Here is a 21,478-nt window from a genome sequence, read left to right as displayed (position 1 = left end):
ATTTCCTGTGATTAAAGTAGGATTTTGGGCTCAATACAAATACCTGCCTAAAAGTAGGTGTCTCTGAATGCCCCACTTCAAACCTGGCCCTGTGGCCAGCTTGGGCTCTCCAGGAATGGGTTTTAAATTTTCCATGTTTGTTTGTGCTTTTTCTCTTTTCCCCTGTCACTGATGAACAGTGATGGTACTTCAGCTTGGGGCCAGGAAGCACGCCAGTATCCTGTAATTGCCTCTCAGATTTGTTGGGAAGTTGCTTTTGTATAATTGTCTTGTTTTGTTCTTGCCTTGTTTGTTCCCACAGCCTCCTATTACATTAGGACAGTTTGTCCCTTTTGGAAGGTTTTCTAAGCCACTGTAAGGTAATTTCATCTGTGGTGACCAGGACACCATTGTTTGTAAATGGATTACATGCAGGTATCCTTAGGGGGTTTTCGTACTGTCTGGGCATTTATCGATAGCCTGGTTCTAAAGTGAAGAAGGTGGCACAGGAATAGGAACTGGAGTGCTGTCTTACACTGAGGGAGTAAGTTCCTATTGTCTGCAGGTAGAATAGGTGTGCATAATTATAAGAAACTTCAAGCACTTTTTTACACAGTCACAACTCCCTTTTAAGAGGTTGGCTTTAGGTCAGCTTTTCTGCTATCCTGTAATTGATACAAGGCTCTTTTACATAGAAGAGAACTGTGAATTTTGAGCTGGTTTGACTGGTTTCTGTCCCATGGCATGATAGATACTGGATGTTTAATTTTAAGCCTTAGTAGATTATACTTCATTCTCATTGTGCATGAGGAGGTACAGTAAAATACAGAGTCTGCAGGTTTTACAAACCATTGCATCCTTCTGGGATAGTATAAGTCTGAATAGTTGTGTATCTTGAGTATTTCAATGATTGTATCACAATGCAGCTACTCCTTTGGCTTCCTTTCCTCAAAGTGGCACATGAAAAATCTTGTTTCTAAAGCATTATTTTCAATGTGCATTCTCCTCTACATGCTGGATGGCAATTAGAATGAATCTGTGTTACTATTGATTTCGTGACTGTACAGAGTAAAATTAAGAACTGGAGGAGAGTTATAGTTCTCCAAGTGTGGAACAACATAATTTTCATATCTGTCAACAAATGACTATAAGAAGCAGAGGAAAAGGTAAAAAATTTACCTGGAAGAAATTTTTTGGCATATAATGCTGTGCTAATTATCCAGCGAATTGGTTTTCTATACAGCCAAGTCTGCACATTTAGTTTCATGACAGTGACATCCAGGTGCTTATATAACTGGAAAAGCTGCTGTTGTACATGGCCAGAGAAATACAGCTGTTTCTTAAAGAGCTCTGCAGTTACGAATTATGCTGTGGTTGCTATTTTTCCCCTTCCTTATAAAATGTCCAGAGAAATGAGTACTTGCTGTTTCAGCCCAGGGACAAGTCACCTACTTGGTTGGGTTATACTGTGTCATTGCAAATGTACAGAGGTCTCTTACTGAAACCATCAGCTGCAAAAGGATGTGTCTGGAGCCCCAAGTCATGGGGTTTGGGTTTTTCTTCAGCACATCTCATGGCAGCTCGGAGATACTGAGGTTTTTTCAGAGTCTTGTAAATGTGCTGCTGTCACAGTAATTGTTCCCTTGGAAGATGCAGATAATCTGTTGGTTTTGTCATGTGCCTCTCTACCATTTTTCCAAAACTCACTCAGACCTACTGGAACCTGATGTCATAGATGCTATTTCAGTCAGAGTTTGACTCCCTTGCTTATTATGTGTTTGAAAGACTGTTCAACTGTTAACTGAGGAGTCTGAAGTCAAACAGAAATCAGGACTGTGAGCACCCTGCTGGAGTATGCCTCTCTCCATCGATGTGTAAAAGGACCTTTTAGTCCTAAATTTAGCTGCTCTGCATAGAAGTAAAATTAGGTGCATGAAATACAGTCACTGTGTCTTTCTACCTCCTCAGTCCCATCTGAGAGTGCCAAAGCTCTGAATTGGTTGGATAAACCAGCATGAGGCTCTGTAGTGATTAAACCTAATTGTACATAGGTTGAGAAGGAAAGGCATGTGTATGTGACTCTCCAAGGGCTTGCTTTGATCCTTTTTCTCCCTGTGCCAAGCAGAGGGACACAGTGAGTAGGAGTAGATGCAGATAACACTGGAAAAATACATTAGGTTTCATCCAAGGCTTATGTTATGTTTCAGGCCGTGGAACTTCCTATGAGGCTGGTTGAAACCCCCATCCCATGTAGGAGACACCATTGAGGTTTGGTGACTGCAGGCAACATCAGAGCTGAGTGAGGAGCAGTGCCCATCTTCTGAGTTCCTGGACCAGCCCACCATGCTAAGCACTTGCTAAACACTCAGAATTTATTGATGAATAAATGCATGGGGCAGGCTGTGCTTTTAAACTAGTTATCAGTTGAGATGTGTGAATTCAGCCACTGATATCCCTGTTAGGGAGAACTGTTTGACTTTAGCCACACTGAATTGAATGGTGTAACCCAGTGTGTTTGTGGGACAACCTGTATGACCACTTCAGTAAAAGCAGGAGTCTCTGTCACATGAAGCCTGGCATTGGGGCAGGGGTGAAAGTGTCACCTTTTTGTTATCAAAGGGGTGAACAGGAGGTGATGTTAGTCTCGTTTTATATACCACGTCAGAGAGAACTCTGCAGCAGCCTGTACACAACAGAATTAAGGAAGGTGGAAAGGCTGAGCATTAATCCACTCTGGAAGCCATCTCTTGCATAAGAGGGATGGCCTGGGCCTGCTCACATCCAGCTAAGGCAGCAGTTTAATCCAGGTGTGACCCTGTCACAAGCTACACTGAGCCTCTGGGAGATACCTGTCTTTAGCTCTGGCCTCACTCCAACCTGAATCCTGCACCTGGGTCAGAGTGCCCATGTCTCCTCTCTTTAAATGGAAACACCTTCAGTTTTCTTGAGCAGGGAGGTCAGCTGCTGATCTGTATAGTTTTTCTGCATAGTGTATGTGAAGCTCCCTAGAGCAAGGGACAGCAAAATTTGTCAACACAGATGTATTGTTAAAAGAGGTAAGCCTTTGAATCCCCAGCACCATAATATTAATCCCACAGTTGTTACATCAAGCAGCAAGTCTGAGAAAGATGTTGAGTTTGATGCTGTTTCTTGGGATGGCTTCCCAAGCTGGGAGCAGCCAGACTCCATTGGTGTCATGGGACCACAGCTGCATCCTGTGCTTTCTCTGAGCACCTCTCTTCTGAGGTGCTGAGGTTTCAAAGAGTAGGAGGATGAGGGCTGTGATGGGTTACTCTGTTTTGTTTTGGCAAGTCCTTAGAGTACTTATTGCAATGGTGCATTCAGAGGGGAAGTAAAATGCCAAATAGCTGCCATAACTGGATGTTTCACGGTACTTTCTGTGCTTTGCTTGGAAAATAGAAGCCTGAGACTTGATGTGTGCCAGGATCACTGTGAATGCAGACTGAATCTGTGTTTAATTCCTCTTTAGTGTTGGGGTATAAATAAGAAGTATGTGCCCTGGAAATTTTTCCATCTATTTGCAGAGAAGCAGTAATGGAAGCTCAGCATTGAAATTGATTGATTACTCACAGATTATAGAGCAGAAATTGCAGACAGTTTTACTGTTTAAACACTGCTTGGTATAAACCACTTTTATAGCAGATTGGAAATGCAGATGTCCATTTAATCTGTTTGGCTCCTTCAGTGCTGCATAATGTTGTGAATGACAGCCTTCTCCAACAAAATGGAACCTTCAGCTGTGTGATTCAGTGGAGGAGGCTTGAAAGTCAGGGAGAAGCTTGTTCCTTTTAGCAACTCTTTCAGTGACATGAACTTTATAGATTATAGGGCTAATTATAAATTGATAATGGGATATCTCAAGATATATAGGATACTATATATCTTGTTTATACATCAATAGCAGATATTAAGTTAATTTCTTAAGAAATTGTAAGATAGAATAGTGTTGTGAAGTATTCTAAATTATAACTTTGTTTATTTTTTATTATATCTTTATTTTTCATTATACCTTCTAAATTATACCTTTATCTCATGTATTGATTTTAAAAGAGAACAGACAGAAAAAGCAGTACTGTTGCACTCCTCCCTATGTGTGCGGTCTGTATGTACTGAGGTTTTGTGGTCAGATCTTTAAGTGCCACTTTTATTCTTTTTTTCAGCAAGTGCCAAAGGATTACTTTTGGTTGTTTCCAACCCAAGTGCTTTCCATTTTGTGTTACCTCTGAAATGTGGCAGTAATGAACACAGAGAGGGGAACAACACAGCCCTCTCCCATCCTCACAAAATGGGGTTTCAAAAAAGCAAGTCCCAGTGGCTGGCCCTTGTTGGGCTTGTGTTGGAGCTGCCACAAAGCAAGTGGGGACAAATTAGTGTCCAGTGGGCATGTGCCTGAAGATAGCTTGCTGGAAATCTCTCCACAGCTTTCTGATGACAAAATGAGTTTTTTTCTCTCTGAATGCAAATTTGCCACTTCAAACTGGCCCTGCTGGGAAAGTAATGAAGCAAATGCTACTGAAATTTTGTGTAAAAGCAGGCTGCAGCTTGCCTGAAGGGACGCTTTTGAGTCCTGGTACCATTTGCTGGCTGCCTGATCTGGTGGCTGCTGAGATGGTGCATGAGAGGAGCAGTAGCATTGCTGTGACATGGCCAGTAGCTGCTGGTATGGTGGGCAGGGGTCAGCTGGGATGGACCTTTTCCTCTCCTTTCTGCCCTGTGGCCTGCCGTAGAAAAGGGAGTAACCTCCAAAGCGCATTTTGATAATAATATTAGACCTGCAGAGCATGGCTTGGTCTGTCTTTTTAAAATTATAAACCACCTCATGAAGGACATGGTGTTTGGGGAGAAAATAAAGAGCAAGTTCTGCCTTTCTGGGAGGCATTGAGGCTTCTGACACAGACCTCACTGCAGAAGGCGAGACCTGAGGCATTAGACCGCTGCTTTGTGCTGTGTTTTATATCACTTTTTTGGTGATGTTCTTCATAACCATTCATTTCCCCCCTTCAAACTAACTTAAAAAGAATGAAATGGAGGCTTGTTAAGCCTTTCAGTTGCACACTTCTGAGCTGTAAGCCTCGGTAGTAATCGGCTCTCCCAGCCTGTTAGAGGCTTCCCAGGGGATTGCTGCGTGGGCCTGTGTGTGCACATGTAATTAGTGAGGAAGGACAGTCCGTGTCAGGAGCTGGGCTGGGTTCTGTCCCGGAGGGGCTGTGCTCTGTCAGGCTGCGAGGCGAGCAGTTTCAGCGCAGCAAACTTGAGAGGTGTCAGCATATCTTGATAAGACAATTTTTCTGCAAGTGAAGTGCAGCTCTGTATTTCACTGGACAAGTATCATTACTTTATGTGGGATGTGTTCAGTAAAGACTCATGTTTCTTAAATGAAATGGGTTGATGACTCTCCTTTATCAAATAACAGTAACTATTCTTTTCCTCTGCCTAGTGGGCCTTGTTTATCATGTCTTTATGAAGTTGAATGAACTGACATGACCTTAATTTTCAGCAGAAATTATCTTCACCTTCTCAGTTCTCAGGTGCTGCTTGGTCATCATCTGCCCTTCTTCAGTTGTTGTTCCTGAGAAAGGCATAGGAAAGTGTTTTTCTGATCATTTCTGTCTTGTGAAAGCGAATAATCAAATGCTGCCTTCCATGATGTAACATGTTGCAATTGCCTACTTACGTTTTTCTTCCTCAACTTGCCATAAAAAGCTGCTTCCATTTGTATTGGTTGAAGAATTGTATTTATCAATCACTTCTTTGCTCATGCATGTTTTGTTTATGAGGAAACCTGACTTACACACTTCATGCCCTGCCCTTTGAGGACAGGTTTATTCTTGATCACTCCTGTACGTTTTCTACTAAAATAACATTATATGAGCATTCTATACTTCTAGCTGTATAGATGCTTCTGTTTAAAGGTTGCTTCATGTTGCATTGCTGTCACTTGAAATGCAGTTCTTGACCTCTGTTTTCTTAGATGTACATATACAAGTCTGTGCTAGAAATGTTGCAAAGCTATTCTGCATTACCTTGGAGTGGTCTGAATGTCTTGCTGTATGGTCTCCCTAAGCAGAGTTTTTACACCTTCCCTCTTTGTCCTTGGATTTTTTTTTAAGCTCACAGAATCCAGGGAGGTGAGCAGGTTTGTGCAAGGTCAGGTCTGTTAAGCAGCTGACATCCATAACACTTAGACTGATGAAACTCCTTTTTCTTTGTTCCATTTCTAAGTGCTGAGTGACCTTTTTCCTGTAGCAAAGAGAAACAGGAACTAAGAAGCTTTCTAATGCCATCAGTATAGCTACCTTTTTTATTGCTTGTAGAGAAAAATGTGTGATTTGAATTAAAGTTTTGTTATTAATCTTGGGATACCCTTTCAAAGTGCAATTGCTTTAGACATATCTGCAATGAAAACTGAAGGCAGTTTGTCCATTTGATTGACAGCTATATGGAGCAGATTATGTGCTGTATTTTTGAAACAGAACTGTTGGAAATAAAGTGCAGATAATTGGAACACATCTGCACTTTATCTAGAATAACACAGGATTGACATGTTACTTACTCATTTTGTCTTCTATTTTTGCCAACCTTTAACCATATTAAGTAGCAGAACAATATCAGTGCTGAATTAGTTACTACCATAGGACATCGGTTAAAAGCTGTTTTTATGGTACTTGCAAGCATTACAAGCAAGAATTTATAACTTAAAATTTTAACATCCATTCTTTCCACTCACTCCACAAGGTACAGGTTTAACAAGGAAATAGGAAAGTTGATCTGATACCCAGAAATAAAATACTGCTAGCAAAGACTTTGTGGATTAAAGTTTAAATCTCTTTCTTTGACCCTTCTCCCTGGGCAGCTTCCACTGTGTATCTTGGTCCTCAGCTGAGAGTCTAGTCATGAAGTGTGATACAGGGCATCGAATCTAAATCTCCTCTGTGCCTGTATGGGCTGTCAGTTTAGTAGATTTTATGTTGTGCCCTCATATTAAAACAATTTAGGTTCTAGTAGTTCTGATGACTCCAAGGATTAGTGTGGGTGGGTCACTGGGCACACAAGATTTCAAAATACAAAGCTTCAGAGTAAAAGTACAAGCAAGAGCTGCTCCCTCAAAGAGGATCGCCTTGTAAATATTTTTGTGAATAGAAAAGTAGAAGCAGCATGGATGTGACTGCTCAACTGTGGCTGTTGGTTAAGTTACATCCAAGGAAGACTGCTGTGCTAGCACTGGCCTTCTCTGTTGATACCTCCAGGCATGAGCCTACAGAAGACCATGAGATTGCTTTTTGATATATGCTGATATGTATCGGGTTGAGATTTGCTTTTCCTACCATGCTGAAGAAATCTGATCCTCAGGCTGGAAGCCTTTATCTGATAAGGGATTTAAGAATTGAGCAGAATGTTCAGGGTTTGAGTTCCAAGTATGAGAAATTTACCTGTCTTTATTGTTCTCTTCCTCATGTCCAAGCCAGGTGATGCATTTTCTTACTCAGTAGGTAAATACACATGCCAGGTTCTGTTTCTCCACTGTATGTATGTGTGTATATATATATATATGTATGTATGTATGTATGTATGTATGTGTATACAAACAAGGCAAAAGAAAGTGTGCAAGTTAGCATGGTCCCAAAAGCACATGAATTCAGTCTGTCTTGTCTGTTGTGCATTCACATTGCCCCCTTTAGGATGTGGCTCAGGTGTATGGAAGAATTCTTGGCAGCAGGGCAGTGATCTGTAGGGTATTAGAAGCATAACAGGAAAGGAGAGGAAAAAAAAGAAATAAAAAGAGAATTTGACAGACCTCATTCTGGTTTCTGCTTAGTTGCTCCCTGTTCTGTGCTGTATTGTAAGCAGTGCTTTAGCAATTGTACAGACAAAGCCTAACAAAGAGACTTGCTTGCTGGCAGAAAGTTGCTTAAAATAACTTACTGAGGATAAAGAGGCTGCCCAGGTCAATAATGCTGTGAAATCCTCAATATGTACCAGCTCCCGGAGGTTTTGTAGGCCTATAGATTTTTAAAAGCTGTAGACAGTTGATAAGGCAGTGAAGATTGTAGAGTGGTGCTAACCTTGTATTGATGGTGCTGGGACAGATATATGAAGATTTGAGATTTGGCTATAGAAATACAGAAATCTTTGTTGCCTCCAGCAGAACTCTGATTTAAAGTAAGAATGCTGGAAAGAAAGATAGAATTCTTCTTTGTTAGAAGATACTTAATACCGTTAAAGAGCCTTTGTTGTATTTTACTCTTCAGTCAGATCTATGACTGTTAAAAATGCTGTCAAACAACTTACTTGGCTTACTTTCCATTGAATCAAGGGAAGTAGATTTGTCAAATACAGTGTAATTTATCATTACCTTCATTACGAATGTATTAATTCTTTTGGTGCTCATTTTTTATAGCATTATTTTTTAAACATCAGCTGAAGGTAATCGATATGAAGCTTATTTCAGTTCTATTAAAAGTAGTTCCTATGAGAACTGGAGAGATTGTTGTCAATAAAACTTCAATTAAATCAACATCTTTCTTAACCATACTTTAAACAAAAAAAAATTACGTGCTGTTTGAAAATGGTCCCTTATGTAATTCCAGATGAAACTGTAGTTTGGAGAAATTCTATCTTTAGAGTTTTTTAATCCATGTTCTGCCATGTGCACAAATCATAGGGAGGCAGTAACACAAAGGAAAGAAACAGGAAAGAGAACCTATGTAGGAAATCCAGTGTCAGCCCTTCCACTGCTTGTGAAGTAGACCTTTTATTTTAGTGTACCTTTTACAGTGCAGTTTCAGCCTGATGCTCTCCATGTCCATATACATTTGTGGGGATTTTTAAGAGCAGACACATTTGCTGGTTCTTCTCGGGAATAAGAATGCTTGTTAATTGTTGCAGTGTGGAAGTGCAGTAAGACTGCCTCACCAAGGCTCTGCCTTGGTTTGTCTCGCTGTTCAGTTGATATAAGGCAACCGTGTGGGGAGAAATTCCTAACTATACAGGCAAAATTCTCTTTTAGTGGTTCTGCTCAGTATATCCATCTAGTTTCTGAACACAGCTCTGGTCTGTGTATGTCTTCAGAAGCTTGTCCCCATGGTTCCCTTGTCCAGTCTGATGCTGGGCAGGAATGTCAAAGACAGAGGGAGGGTAGGAGAGAAAATCCTTTCTTCCTGCCTCAGCCCCAGCTGGCTAGGAATTTGTCAGGCATTACTGGCAGGATGGTGTGTCCCCCCCAGCACAACCTGTCTGCTGTCTCTGGCTGGGGAGCCTGCCGCGCTCCCACCCCGGTTCCCTTTTCCTCCGCCCCGGCTAGCTCTCGTCCTGGGGCGAGGGCGGGCGATGGAGGCACCCTCCGCCGCTCCCAGCTGGGGTTTGGAGAGTGCCTTTGTGGGTCCCGAGCAGCGCTAGCAAGCCTCGCGGTGGTAAATGAAGAGCGGATCCTGCTGGGGGCTAAGTCCGAGTTTATTGTAGCCCAACGGGGCCAAATGTCCTAGAACGATGCCAGCCAACAGGAACAAGCACAAGGTGCTTGCACTGGCTTATAAACTGTAAGGGAGGGGTATCCAACGACCAATGGGGATAGGGATAGGGGGTGGCTCCGGGATGGGGGGATATGATGGAGTCTAATGGGGGAAAGATATGGGGGGAGTCCCAGGTCCTCGCCCAATCACCCGGTGCCCTGAGTAGAAGCTTCTGGATGGATGGGAAGGAGCACCGAGTGATAGACAAGGCACCCGGGAGGGGTAAAGGGAAAGGCTGCGCCTCTTCCAGGGTGATGGACAGCCACTGGAGAGGCGGGAAGGGAGGACAAGGCGGGAAAACTGGGGACAAACCAAGTTGTACATGGGGGTACAAAGGAATAAACCAATACATAATACAGGGATAATAAAACATACAAATAATGCAACTCCACAGGAGCCAGGTGGGCTTGTGTTGGTGCTGTACCGGTTCCTTCCCACTCATGATGGAAGGAGGGGAGTCGTGCCTGAAGGGCACCATACCAGACAGAAGACTGCTTCTGAAGCCACATAGCTTTTACAAGCTAACCTATCTCTGATTTCACTCAACAGCTTTTATAGTGGAAGTTATTAGAATGGTGTTTTATCCCATGTGAAGTAAACTCATTTCTTATCTTTGTACCTATCAAAGAGAATAAGAAAACCAAGCCTTTGTAGCAAAAATTCAGTTAAGTAAGATGGGATCAGAATGTTGAATCCAACAATTTAATCTTGGAAACCAGTGAGATGAGTTGACACCTGGAAATAACAATAAAATCATCTTTGTTGTCTTTCTGTTTAGGGCTGTGGAATACAAAGTGGTATCTCACACGGATGTATCTGGTGTCTCAATGCTGTCTGTGTTTGCTGTTAGTGTCTGAGAAGCCTATACCAGTGGAAAGAGTAGCACTGATACCATTTATCCATCTGGCAGCAGAGACTGTGGCCTAATTTAACCAAGTTTTGAATTTACCAGTGCTTTTGACCTATGACAAGCTAATCCTCTACCTCTGTGCTTCCAGCCACCACCGAACAAACTGGAAGTAGTTACCTAAATAAATAAAGTGATTCTTCTCCTGGACTGGAGAAGGAAGTCAGCATATTCATCATATTCTGGATAATACAAAATTCACATTGCTCTGCAGTTCAGTTTGCATTTTGTATCATTATACAGTACCACTTTTGAGTGGAGTGTCTTCTCTACTAGCACCCAAAGTAATATAAATATGATGATTTGGGTGGTTTTGTGTATTTGTTTAAAGAGTGATTAATTGTTCTTGTGTTGAGTGCCCGGTCTACTGAAGCTGGTTCACTACAGTGAACCTGAGAGACCTGGTACAAAGGTGTTCAATTTAAGCATACTTAGAGCTTATTTGAGCTCGAGTTTCCTTCAGTAAGAATCTGGCAAGCCTGGGATATAAATGTGCTACCACCAGTATTCCTCTCCATTCTAGAGAATCCAAGATTTCTCTTAATTTAGTGGAGTTTATCTTCTGAAATAGGTTGCATGTGTTTGGAGGAGGGAGGGAAGTTCCTGCAGCTAATTGCTACAACTGCACACAATTTTAGAAAGATCAAGCAAATTGTAAATCTACTAGTTGTCATTTTTCTGCTTGTGGGCAGCTTTGGTGGTATGTTACCAGGAGTGCTGGTGGCTGCAGGTGACAAACAGGAGTGTCCACTGAGGTAGTCACAGATCTTGTTGTTCAATGAGTAAGGCCCTGTTGAAAAACAGATTATGCATTACAGAACTGGAAATGCTCACTCCTTGAACTGTGAGGTCTGATTCCTCCTCATCTCTGACAAACTTCAGCTGCTGTGCATAACATGTGCTGGCAGTATTTAATTGCTGATTAATGTAACCATAATAAAATAGTTGTTTTATATGTAACTTTCCTATTTATGCAGAAGGAATGTAACTGATTGAGACTGTTTATTGCTAATTCTTGATATCAATGACAAAGACATCTTAATTTAAGTGGTTACGTGTTAGTTGTGTCTCAGTTCCTCACATGGGGTATTTTGCTGAAATCCATGGGCTGGAAAAAAATCAATATGGGGCTTCTGAAACCTGGTGGAAGTTTGCAGTGCTCCTGCTACGATTGATTACAGCTTCTTTTGTAGAGCTTTAAAAAGAACAATCTGTATTAAAAACATTATTTTTTGGTATGAACTAGAACAACTCCAAATAGGTTTCCATGGGGTCTGCCCTGCAATTTGACCACTTCAAGGGATTGCAGTAATCACCAGTGGGCCAGGGCAGTGAGGCAGAGGAAAGGCTATTAGGTGGGGAGTTGTTGGCATGCATGCCAAAGAGGTTACCCTGGCAGCTTTAATCACTCATCCACACTCTCAGGAGGAGGGAGGAAAATTTAGGTGTTAGTTCTTCTGATTGATTAGCAAAAAGGATCAGTAAAGCATGAAAGGAGAGAGGAGGTGTGCATGGAAGAGCCAGTATGCATTAGACTTAAAAGTACTGACTAGGGCAGGTGCTTGCAGTTACGACCTCTACACCAAAAGCTACCTGCTTCTCCTGTTACTGTCAGGCTTGTGACTGGTGATTCAAAGAAAGGCTGACCTCTTCATTCAGCATTTTCAAAGGAGTGCATTTAGCTTCTCAGTCATAGCTGTGTCTTAAATTTAACCTGTCTGCACAGGGGCTGACATGTCCTTAAAAAACTGATTAGCATTTTGAGCTGTGACAACAATTTGCATGGTGATTTTGATCCTATTTTTAGGGAAAGCAATGGATGCTTCTTGGAAAATGTGCAGGAAATTGCTGTGTTAATTGAGATTAATCAATCTGTGATGCACATTGCTGGCTTCTGATGCTGTTTTGCCTGTATATTGCCCTTTAATATTTCAGTCTGGAGCAGCACTTCGGAAGATGATCCAGCTGTAGCCCTTTTAAAATAGTTTTTCTGTTGTATTGTGCCTACATCAGAGGCAGACTTGAAGAAGAAACTGTTCTTTGCACCTATTGATGGTGTGGCATGAAAGCTTGGTAGGGCTTTGAATCTTGTAATTTGGGGATACCCAGAGAAACTTTGATACTAAACTTCTACAGGGGGAAACTGAATTCATGTGTACTTTGATTGACTGTTAAGCAATCCTGAGGTTTTCAAGGTGAAGGAGACAACTGCAGTGTTCATTTCTGGGTTTCATGTACAAGAAAAAAACATATGGCTTGGAATTATAGAACGTCAAGCTGGGGGGTTCACATAAACAGCACAGCAGTATACTGTTTGGCTCAGTTGACACCAGATTTGGTGAACCCCTCTATAACTTCTAAGTAACCATTTTGAAGTTGGAGTCAATTTTATGTGGTCATGGAATTAGGAAGGTCTCTTGGCCCTAACCTGTAGCCTGTGTTGTGTAGAACTGCTCTTCTGTGTACTGTAGTGGTGGCAAAGATCCACAGAGGTAAAGGTTGGTTTTTGCAGAAAGTTATTATAACTGAATGAAGATACAGGTAGCTTTCTCAGGGTGGGTGATGAATATATCTTAGGAGTGGTGTAACTAAGGTCTCACTCAGCTAGCAGTCCTTTAATACTACTCATGAGCTTGAGCCTAGGCAGGCTGTAGGGTAATTGATGTGTTGACTGTGGAGGAAGTTTGGTCTGCCCTTCATCATAGATTGTGCTGTTGGTACTCAAGTAAGGGCAGAAAACTCTGCCTTGTCTTGCTGTTATTCTTGTTCATCTTCCTCCTGCATCTTCATACAGCAACCTCTGTCCCACCATGGGCAAAACAGTTTCTGGGTAAGCACTAAAGTTTGGTGTTGTTGTGCATCTAGCAGATAAATGATACACAGCTGGAAATCAGACACTGTGAAAATAAATGGAAAGAGAGGCTTTTCCCACTGGAATTCATCACAGTCCAGAACTTTAGAGGGCATTTGTCTTTTTCCTCAAGATAGGACAAGCTTCAGCTCCAAAGCTGTAAGTGGACCAAAGACCCACTGCACAGATCTGTGAGTCTTTATAATGGAATAAAAAAATATTTGAAGTTAAACAAGATTTCCTGTTACCATTTGAAGTTCTGTTACCACACAGTGTACCATACGGCATATAATTGCACATTAGGGAATATTTTTAAAGACACAGATGACTTAGAAAACAGGCACATGCGTTTCTGTGGCTTTATGAAGAGTGTGAACTTAAACCTATCAACTGCAGCATTGTAATTTCTTCAGCGTATGGCTGTAAGTGAACAGTAGTTGACGTGGTCGTGGCTTGTTTGTGTCTCCTTGGATGTGGTGTGGTTTTTCTCAGTGTGAGCCATGACATAGACTGCTGAAATTCTTGACACCAGCAAGAGTTGTTTTATTAATGCCATCCCTGTCAAATGCGCCTCTTGTTTTGGTAATTAGTCTGGCATAACAGATTGTGTGCATTCTTAAAGCCAGCATATTTAGACTCTTGGCTCTGACAAGAGGCAATCTCTGTAAATCAGCTATTCTGGTCGACTTCTCTATTGTTGAACACTAGCAGTAGTAGAAGCAGTTTGCAGTACTTGTGTTTATTTTGGGCTTTCTGCCTTTCCTCAACAGCCACGAACGGTCAAACCCTTTCTTTATCTGTCATGAGAGATTGGAGGCCTAAAGCTATAGTTTTGTGCAGGATCAGGAAGTTATGCATGAGGTACAAGGAGCGTGAATAATCTTTCTGGCGGGTGCTCCAGCCGTAGTAGTGGCTCTGCTCTGCTCCGTACAGGATGACAGCACCACTGCGGGCACCAACACCATCGCTAGAGGCAAACACTGCACCCGTTGGGACACCCATACAAAGCCAGTTTGCTCTTCCACTCCTACCTGAGGAAGGACAGCAAATGTCCTCTTACCTGTGGAAACAGGCTCTCCAGAATGAATCAGGGCAGTCAAGGCTTGTTATTTAATTGGCCAAAGGCAGCAGTGGAGGAGGGGCTGACTTTTGCAAATCCAGGCAGTTCCCGTTGCAAGGTTTCATGCTGGGCATGCAGATAGGCACAAGGATTGTCAAGGGTTTAAAGCCATTTCAATGTAAAATTAGGGCATGGTAACTGTCAGAATGATTTGGGGGAAATGAGAATACAGGTATTGTCTTCTGTATAAAATCCTTGCTCTCAAACTTGAAAAATTCAATCTGGGGCCTGTTGTTACAGAAAGGCTATTTTGGCTGTGATCACAGTGATGCAGACTGTGGTGCAGGGCAGCTCTCCTGCACCCAGTACCTGCTGCAGTAATATCAGCATTGTGCAAGCAGGATGGTTCCTCCAAGGAAAAGAGTTGGGAGTCCTTAGAGTATTGTGCTTAAAGGATGTCACCAATTATTAGCATCTTATTTCCCAGAAAATCCCACAGCCATAGATACCAGTACTTCCACTGAAGACTCCACCGTGGTTGGCACGGTGCAAACCCTGAGGCAAACCCTGAGGCAGGGTTTGCTGGGAAGACTTTGTCCTGTGAGTCCTTAGAAGTGGGCAATATCACCTTGGAAGGAAATAATGGGGACTACTTCTCTCCTTTTCTACTGTAGCCAACCATAGGGCATATCAGTGAAAGGAAAGGCAGACATCTGTATGAAAACAATTAGTGGTAAATGTACCTTGTAACATAAAATGCTCCATCAAAATTACATGTTTGTAATGGATACATATAGACAGCATAGGAAATTGCAGACTGAAGGAGCCAGGAGAGTCTCATCTCTGAGAACCAGTAATATAATGAAAAGTGGATGCTCTTCTGGTTGGCATGTTTCCTGGGAAAACATGGTGTTTTGAGGTGGAAATCTGATTTTGAAGTTTTGTACTTCTTTTTGTTTTGTTTTGTTTTTGTTTTTTGGGGTTTTTTTTGGGGTGGTTTTTTTTGGTGGCTTTTTTTTGGTGGTTTTTTTTTTGGGTGGGGTTTTTTTGGGTGGTTTTTTTGGGGGGGGTGGTGGTGTTTTTTTGGTGTTTTTTTGGTGTTGTTGGTTTTTGGGTTTTTTTTGTTTGTTTGTTTTTTGTTTGGTTGGTTTTTTTTGTTTAAAATCATGCCTCTCATTCCTGGACAAACTCTTAATGGGACAGTTTCACCTTTCCTAGTGTGATGAAAGAAAGTAAAGAACTGGCAAACAATGATAGGAAGTCACCTGTCAGCTTCAAGGTCAGCAGTGCTGAGGTCTGTTAGGACTAAATCCTGTTGCGTGGCACATGATAGTGCCTTTTGCATGAAGCCTAGAGGGAAATGCAGCTTCTTCACACAACTGCCTTTTCTCCAGCCTTCAGTGGGAACCTCTGCAATGACTCTCAGGCTTTAGATGAATGAATTCACATCGTTAGCTTTCCAAACATATAGTGTATGTGGAGAATACAGCACTTTAGCAAACTCAGACCCACCAGCTGAGCATGCTTTTATACAAGTGTATATGAAACTGCACTGTGTGTTAATAGAAGAGAAAATCTGTTTTCTTTCTCCTTCTTACATGGAAGAACTCTGCCTAATCAACAGCTGTAATGCTTGCAAGTTTTCAGAGATTTCTGGCTTAGATATTTGTAATACAATATCACTCTTAAAATATTAGTCTCTGGTTCTCTGCATACTAAGTGGGTTACATCGAAAAGAATTCCATCTGGGGAAAAAGGGAGGCAAAGTATCATTAGTAACACAGCTGCAAACCTCAAATTCTCTGTCCCATGCCTATACCCAAAGCCAGAGAACAAAAATTTGAGTTCATCTGTAAATAATGAAGTGTTGCCTTCCACGTGTCAGCTACTCATTGCTCCAGTGTCTGAGTTTCAACAGCCACGATAGCCATTACTCCTTCATTGCTGCTCACATCAGCTTTCCTGGCTTCATCCACATGGCATAAAGTCTTTAATGTTTTACTACTAAACCACCCCCATGGAATGGGAGGACTGACAGTAATAGCAGCGCTGGAAAAGGGATTGGCTATAACAAGACACTTTGTCTTTTCTCAAATGAAATATGCTATCCATTCCTCCCATTGTCACTGATTGTTTTCAATTTTTTGTCATTGTAATTTTGATGAGTGATTTGTGTCTTTTATGAGATGATGAGACAGGAAAAAGAGGTTTTTTGTTTTGTTTCCTCTCTCAGTGTCAAAATGAGGGCTTTGGGATTTGTTGGTTTTTGGTTTTTTTGGGGTTTTTTTAATATGTCCTGGATGATCCCATTTTATTAAATTAAGAATTACTGTAAATGTAAAATATAGTAAAATAAAGACAGTGAGATTTCAAATTCAACATATTATTGGTATGGAAATATCTTTTATCTAGTTATTAATGGGTGCTAATCTACACTGCTTCCATGAGATTTAGATTTATGCCAACGTAGTCAATAACCAGGCAGGAGTCAGTGATCATTGGCATGTAGCATGCGAAGTATTTAGGTCACAGGATTTCGCAGCATTATATTCTTGGAATAAAAATGTAAGTGGGATAACAATGATAGAGGAGAATGCAATCTCTGTCAAAAGGTAATGAGCAGTTTTGTGGCTTCAGGGCCAGATTAAAGGGCTGATAACAGAGACATCCTTGCCTGGTGTTCCTGCCGTTTTAATAGGTCTGAAAATAAGGCTGTTACATAAAAGTGACATGAGTGCTCTCATTTCAATTGTTAGCGACAGGAAATAGTCATTGAAATATTTGGTCTTCATAATACCTAAAAATAGTTTTATGAAACTCGAATTTGCTAACTTTTTTTATTTTTCCTCCTAAATATATTGAAATGCTGGTACAGACCTTTCTGTGTCCAAGCCTACTTACAACAGATTTGTTTTTCCAACTTGTTTTTTGTGAACATCCTGGAAGTAGTCCATGGACCCCCATGGATTCCCAGCTGACAAGTGAGAAAACATTTCTAGAGCAAGCACTAAATCAAGTTTATTTTAACATAGTTTAACGTAGTATTGTAAAGCGTGGCTTCAGTGCTTGGTACTGACTTAAACACCATAAAGTATTCTTTTATTTTCATTATTTTTCTAGGCTTAATCTTCACAGACTTCTTTTTAATGGTTGTGGGGTTTTTTGTTAACTGTTGGGCTTTTCTTTTTATTCTGAGCCTTAAGGCAGTTTTAATTCCAAGTGGTCCAAGGCATCTATGTGTTTCTGAGCAACTGGGATAAAAGGTGCAAGCTGGGGGTGTAGAGGGGGTGCTTCTACCCCGAGTCTAGCTAGCTTGCAAAGACAGTGCACTGAATGCATTTATCTGTGCAGATGTTGGAGATTTTTAAGCTACAACATGCTTCCTTTGCCTTTGATTTGAGAGGATGCTTGTGTCCTGCCCAAGTTCCACCAGACAAGAATAATATATACTGAAACAGGCCGAGCTGAGGCAAGGGGCTCTGGTCAGAGAGGCTGCAAAGCCAGGTGGAGCTTGATGGCTGATCTGAATGCATTTGCAATTCACTGGAGCATGTATTTCTCCCTGTAGTAAATACTGTGCCGGTTCTATAAGACTGTGGGCAATAGTTTGCTCATTCTGATGGAGTTGTGCCATCCACAGTACTAGATATTAAATAATGTTTCACATTGTATTCTTTGCATCCTCAGAGTAAAATACAACAGATGCTCAAATTCCTGCTGAGAGCTGCCCAGGCTTCTCTTGCATTTCTGTTCCTCTGTGTTCAGCTGGTTTAAATCCTGAGAACATTTTGGCATAGTGAGAAATGAAAGCTTTTGGCAGCTGAAGAGACATAATTCATTGAAAGAAAGGGAGTGAATAAGATGGTGGGGGAGCTTGGCTGACCAGGAACTTGCAGCTTGGGCTGGGTTGGGTTCGCTGCTCATCTGTCTTACAGAAACTGAGTTGTTACAAGAACTGTCACAAGTAATTTCTGTCTTTTCTGGGTTCTGTGAGGCTGGAAAGAGCAAGAAAGTAGAGTGGTTGTTTTGAGTGGGGAAGGAGAGAAGTGGGTGTTTGTTTTTTGCGTCCTCCTGATACAGTTTGCTTCTGATACAGACAGAAGTTGGAAACGGCCTAGGGAATAAATTTATTAATAAGTTCATATTTTTACTGAACACTAAAAATTCTGGGCATGGCTATATGATGCTTCTGTTCTCATGAAGATTAATTTTCATTCCCTTCCTTTTGCAAACTTAGGCTGTTTCTCACCTCTAACCAAAAGCAACTTCCATTGTTGGGAAATTCCTGCATGTAGATATTAATTTTTTTTCCCCCAGCTTAGCACTGGGTAACATTCACTGCTCTGGTGCCTTTTGAATATTGTATGCCTTTTCTATACTCACAGCCAACCACCTGCATGTCCTTTTAAAAGAGTTTTGTTTTTTCCTGTCTGATATTGAGGAGTGGTCTGTTTTGTATCATGATTGTGTCTGAAAGCAAAATAGGATGAAGTGGCTTGGTCCATTGTGGCAGCTGGATCAAGAGCAGGATATTTGTCCTGTGACAGGGAGTTGTTTTCCTATACGGAAGCAGTCTCAGCTGTGTCTTAATTACAATACCACCTATGCACTTACTGAGGTACTTAATGACTTCCCTTGGAGACATCTTTTAAAGGAATTAAGTTGTTTGATAGTGACCAGACATCATCTTGAATTTCTGCTTTGGACTGAAGACAGTTCCAGGCAGACCATGTGAACTAACAGCAGAAGAATCAGAGTAGGTCTTTGTAAGCTTTTTCCCCCCTATATATCCCCCACGTAAGAATGGCCATAAGAGGAGTAGACTTTGACCAAGGATCACATGAGTTTTCTTTTCCTCTGCAGAGGAGAACTACAGGGCTAATACTGCTTTAGTTCAGAGCTGTTCAAAGAAGTGTTAGGTATCCCCCCATGCAAAGATCTTTTACTCTGAAATACACTAATAATCAGGATGGTCTTTCTGCTTTTCATAGAGAAAAGCAGCTTTTCAGGATGGCCTTTCTGCTTTTCATTATCCAGTTTGTAGATCAAACTGAAGAGCAGTGTTTTGCTATGAAGAAGCTTTAGACAGGAATCTGTTGCCGGAAAAAAAATCGTAAAAAGAAATCACAAATGTCTTCAAAAATAATTTTAGATCTCTGAGGAAAAAGTTACCTTGTAAAGTCAGATAGGAGTCTTTGCATACAGAAGTTATCCCCTTCACAGTTTGGTACTCCTTTAGGAAAATTACAGTGAATGTTGGGTGGAATAAAAGGCAATCAATGCCATGCAGTAATAAGTAAATTGGAAAACTTCGGGACTCAGAGCAGCAGAATTGACAATATGTGATACTGAATAGATGAATTTTGGCGTAGCATTTTTTATTTAGGGGTTTTTATTTGAAATTCCATTTGTAACTGTCATATTTTCTTCAAAGTTCATGACAAACAGGCGTTGACAGAAGTGCTGGTTAAAGTAATAGGAGTAATAGAGGCATGTACCTTCTCAGCCATCCAAGATAACCTGGCTCTGCCAAGAAAGTTTATTCTCTATTAAGAAAGGGCAAGCTGAAGTGGAGGAAGACAATTCTTAGTCTTCCTAAGCTTGAATTGTCAATTTAAAAGGTGACTGAGCTAATTTTAAAAGAATCTCTCTTTAGTGAGGAAAATACCTGCAGATGTAGAAATGTGGTGATAGTCAAAAGAAACCAGAATTCTAGCCTGTTGATGCAGTTAAAGATGCAGTTAAATTTTAGGAGAGATGTGTCCATTTAGGAATTGGAGTATGATGCTGTTTGATCTGGCTGGAAATGTCATAATCCTTAATCAATAGCACTGTCTTGGGAGACATTTGTAGTCGTTCATTCTAACTACTACTGGAGTGTTTAGTGAGGATTGGCTTGATTAAACTCTGAGATAGTTTTTGATACATGCTTTTGCTCCTTCTCATCTGAGATCAAATGAACAGACTTCATATGACAGTCTATAGATTTGTATATTTGAGATCCTGAAAGAGGGCTTTAGTCCTGGGATTTGCTTCTTGTTAGAGAAGCTCTGCAGAGTATATTTGCAAATCCTATTTATTCATTCATGCATTTAATGAGATGAATTGTGGTTTTCATTGTGCAGCCTTGGATTTTTTTTTTTGCACTGCTGTAATTTTTTACAAATTTCTTTAACAACTTAGATGAATGCGTGGCATAAACTGAAAGTACAAACTTCAGTTTGCCACCACCATCAACATAGAAAATAGAACTGAAGATGAAGAGACTGCTGCGCTGGAGAACTGGTATCTTTTTAACCATTCCCTCTTATCTGTTTTCCAGAGAGCAGATTTGACCTCTGATAAAGATTTATACCTTGACAACAGCTCTGTTGAAGAAGCATCAGGCGTCTATCCAATTGATGATGATGATTATTCTTCTGGGTCAGGTTCAGGTGAGACAACATGCCACAAATTTATTTTTAAAAGTGTAAGAAGTAATGCAATTATTTGAGGGAAATCTGTGCAGTTTTTCTTTATAAGCTGGAGGTGATACTTCCAGTGAATATTGTGGGGGCTCTGCTATTTAGAGAGCACTGGGCACCCCTGTGGGCTGGGTTTTAAGTATTAACTTTCTGCTCTTTTCTCTTATTCCTTAGTTGCATTGTTTCATTGCTTTATTTTCTCTCTGCTGGCTCTGTCCATTCACTCTGATTTCTGTGTAGATCTCCCTGGAGTTTAGAAATAAGGATTAGAGAAGGCTTAGTTCTCCCATGACATTATACTAATTTAGCACTCTGTAAGAAAACATAGCAGCAATGTTCTTGTTTTCTCTTCTATGCAGTCAGGTTCATGTAAACATGGTGTCCATTCCTCTTTTGTTGTTCATTTACTTTAGAAATCTAGATTCTGCAAAAACTGAGTTTTCTCTGAGGAAATTACATCCATATAATGAATAAAGAAATTCTTAAATACAACATACTGAGTTTTCAGATTTAAACACTCATTGGAGACACGTAGTTAGCTCAATTTTTTTTTTTTAAAGTGTCAGTTAAGCCTCCTTAATAATTTCTCTTAGAAAAGTCTCTTTGAAGAGTATCTTCTAGACTTGCTTGGAGACTCCAAATGTTAAAAGCTAAATGTAGGATTTTATGGTAGTTCTGGAAAAGACA

At 40.9% G+C, this 21,478-nt stretch overlaps 1 protein-coding gene across 1 annotated transcript in view; it reads left to right on the top strand.

Annotated features, from left to right (window-relative positions):
- Positions 1-21,478, top strand: part of SDC2 (syndecan 2) — a 60,509-nt gene that overhangs the window by 27,702 nt on the left and 11,329 nt on the right. Inside the window, exon 2 of the mRNA XM_021543247.2 lies at positions 20,650-20,761. Coding sequence (XP_021398922.1) covers positions 20,650-20,761 — 112 coding nt within the window. The remainder of the gene's footprint in view (positions 1-20,649; positions 20,762-21,478) is intronic.

Source organism: Lonchura striata, chromosome 1, assembly GCF_046129695.1.
Source record: "Lonchura striata isolate bLonStr1 chromosome 1, bLonStr1.mat, whole genome shotgun sequence".
In the NCBI taxonomy this organism is placed as follows: Eukaryota; Metazoa; Chordata; class Aves; order Passeriformes; family Estrildidae; genus Lonchura; species Lonchura striata.
Note: the sequence above shows the minus strand (reverse complement) of the source record. Positions and strands in the feature narration are given on the sequence as shown.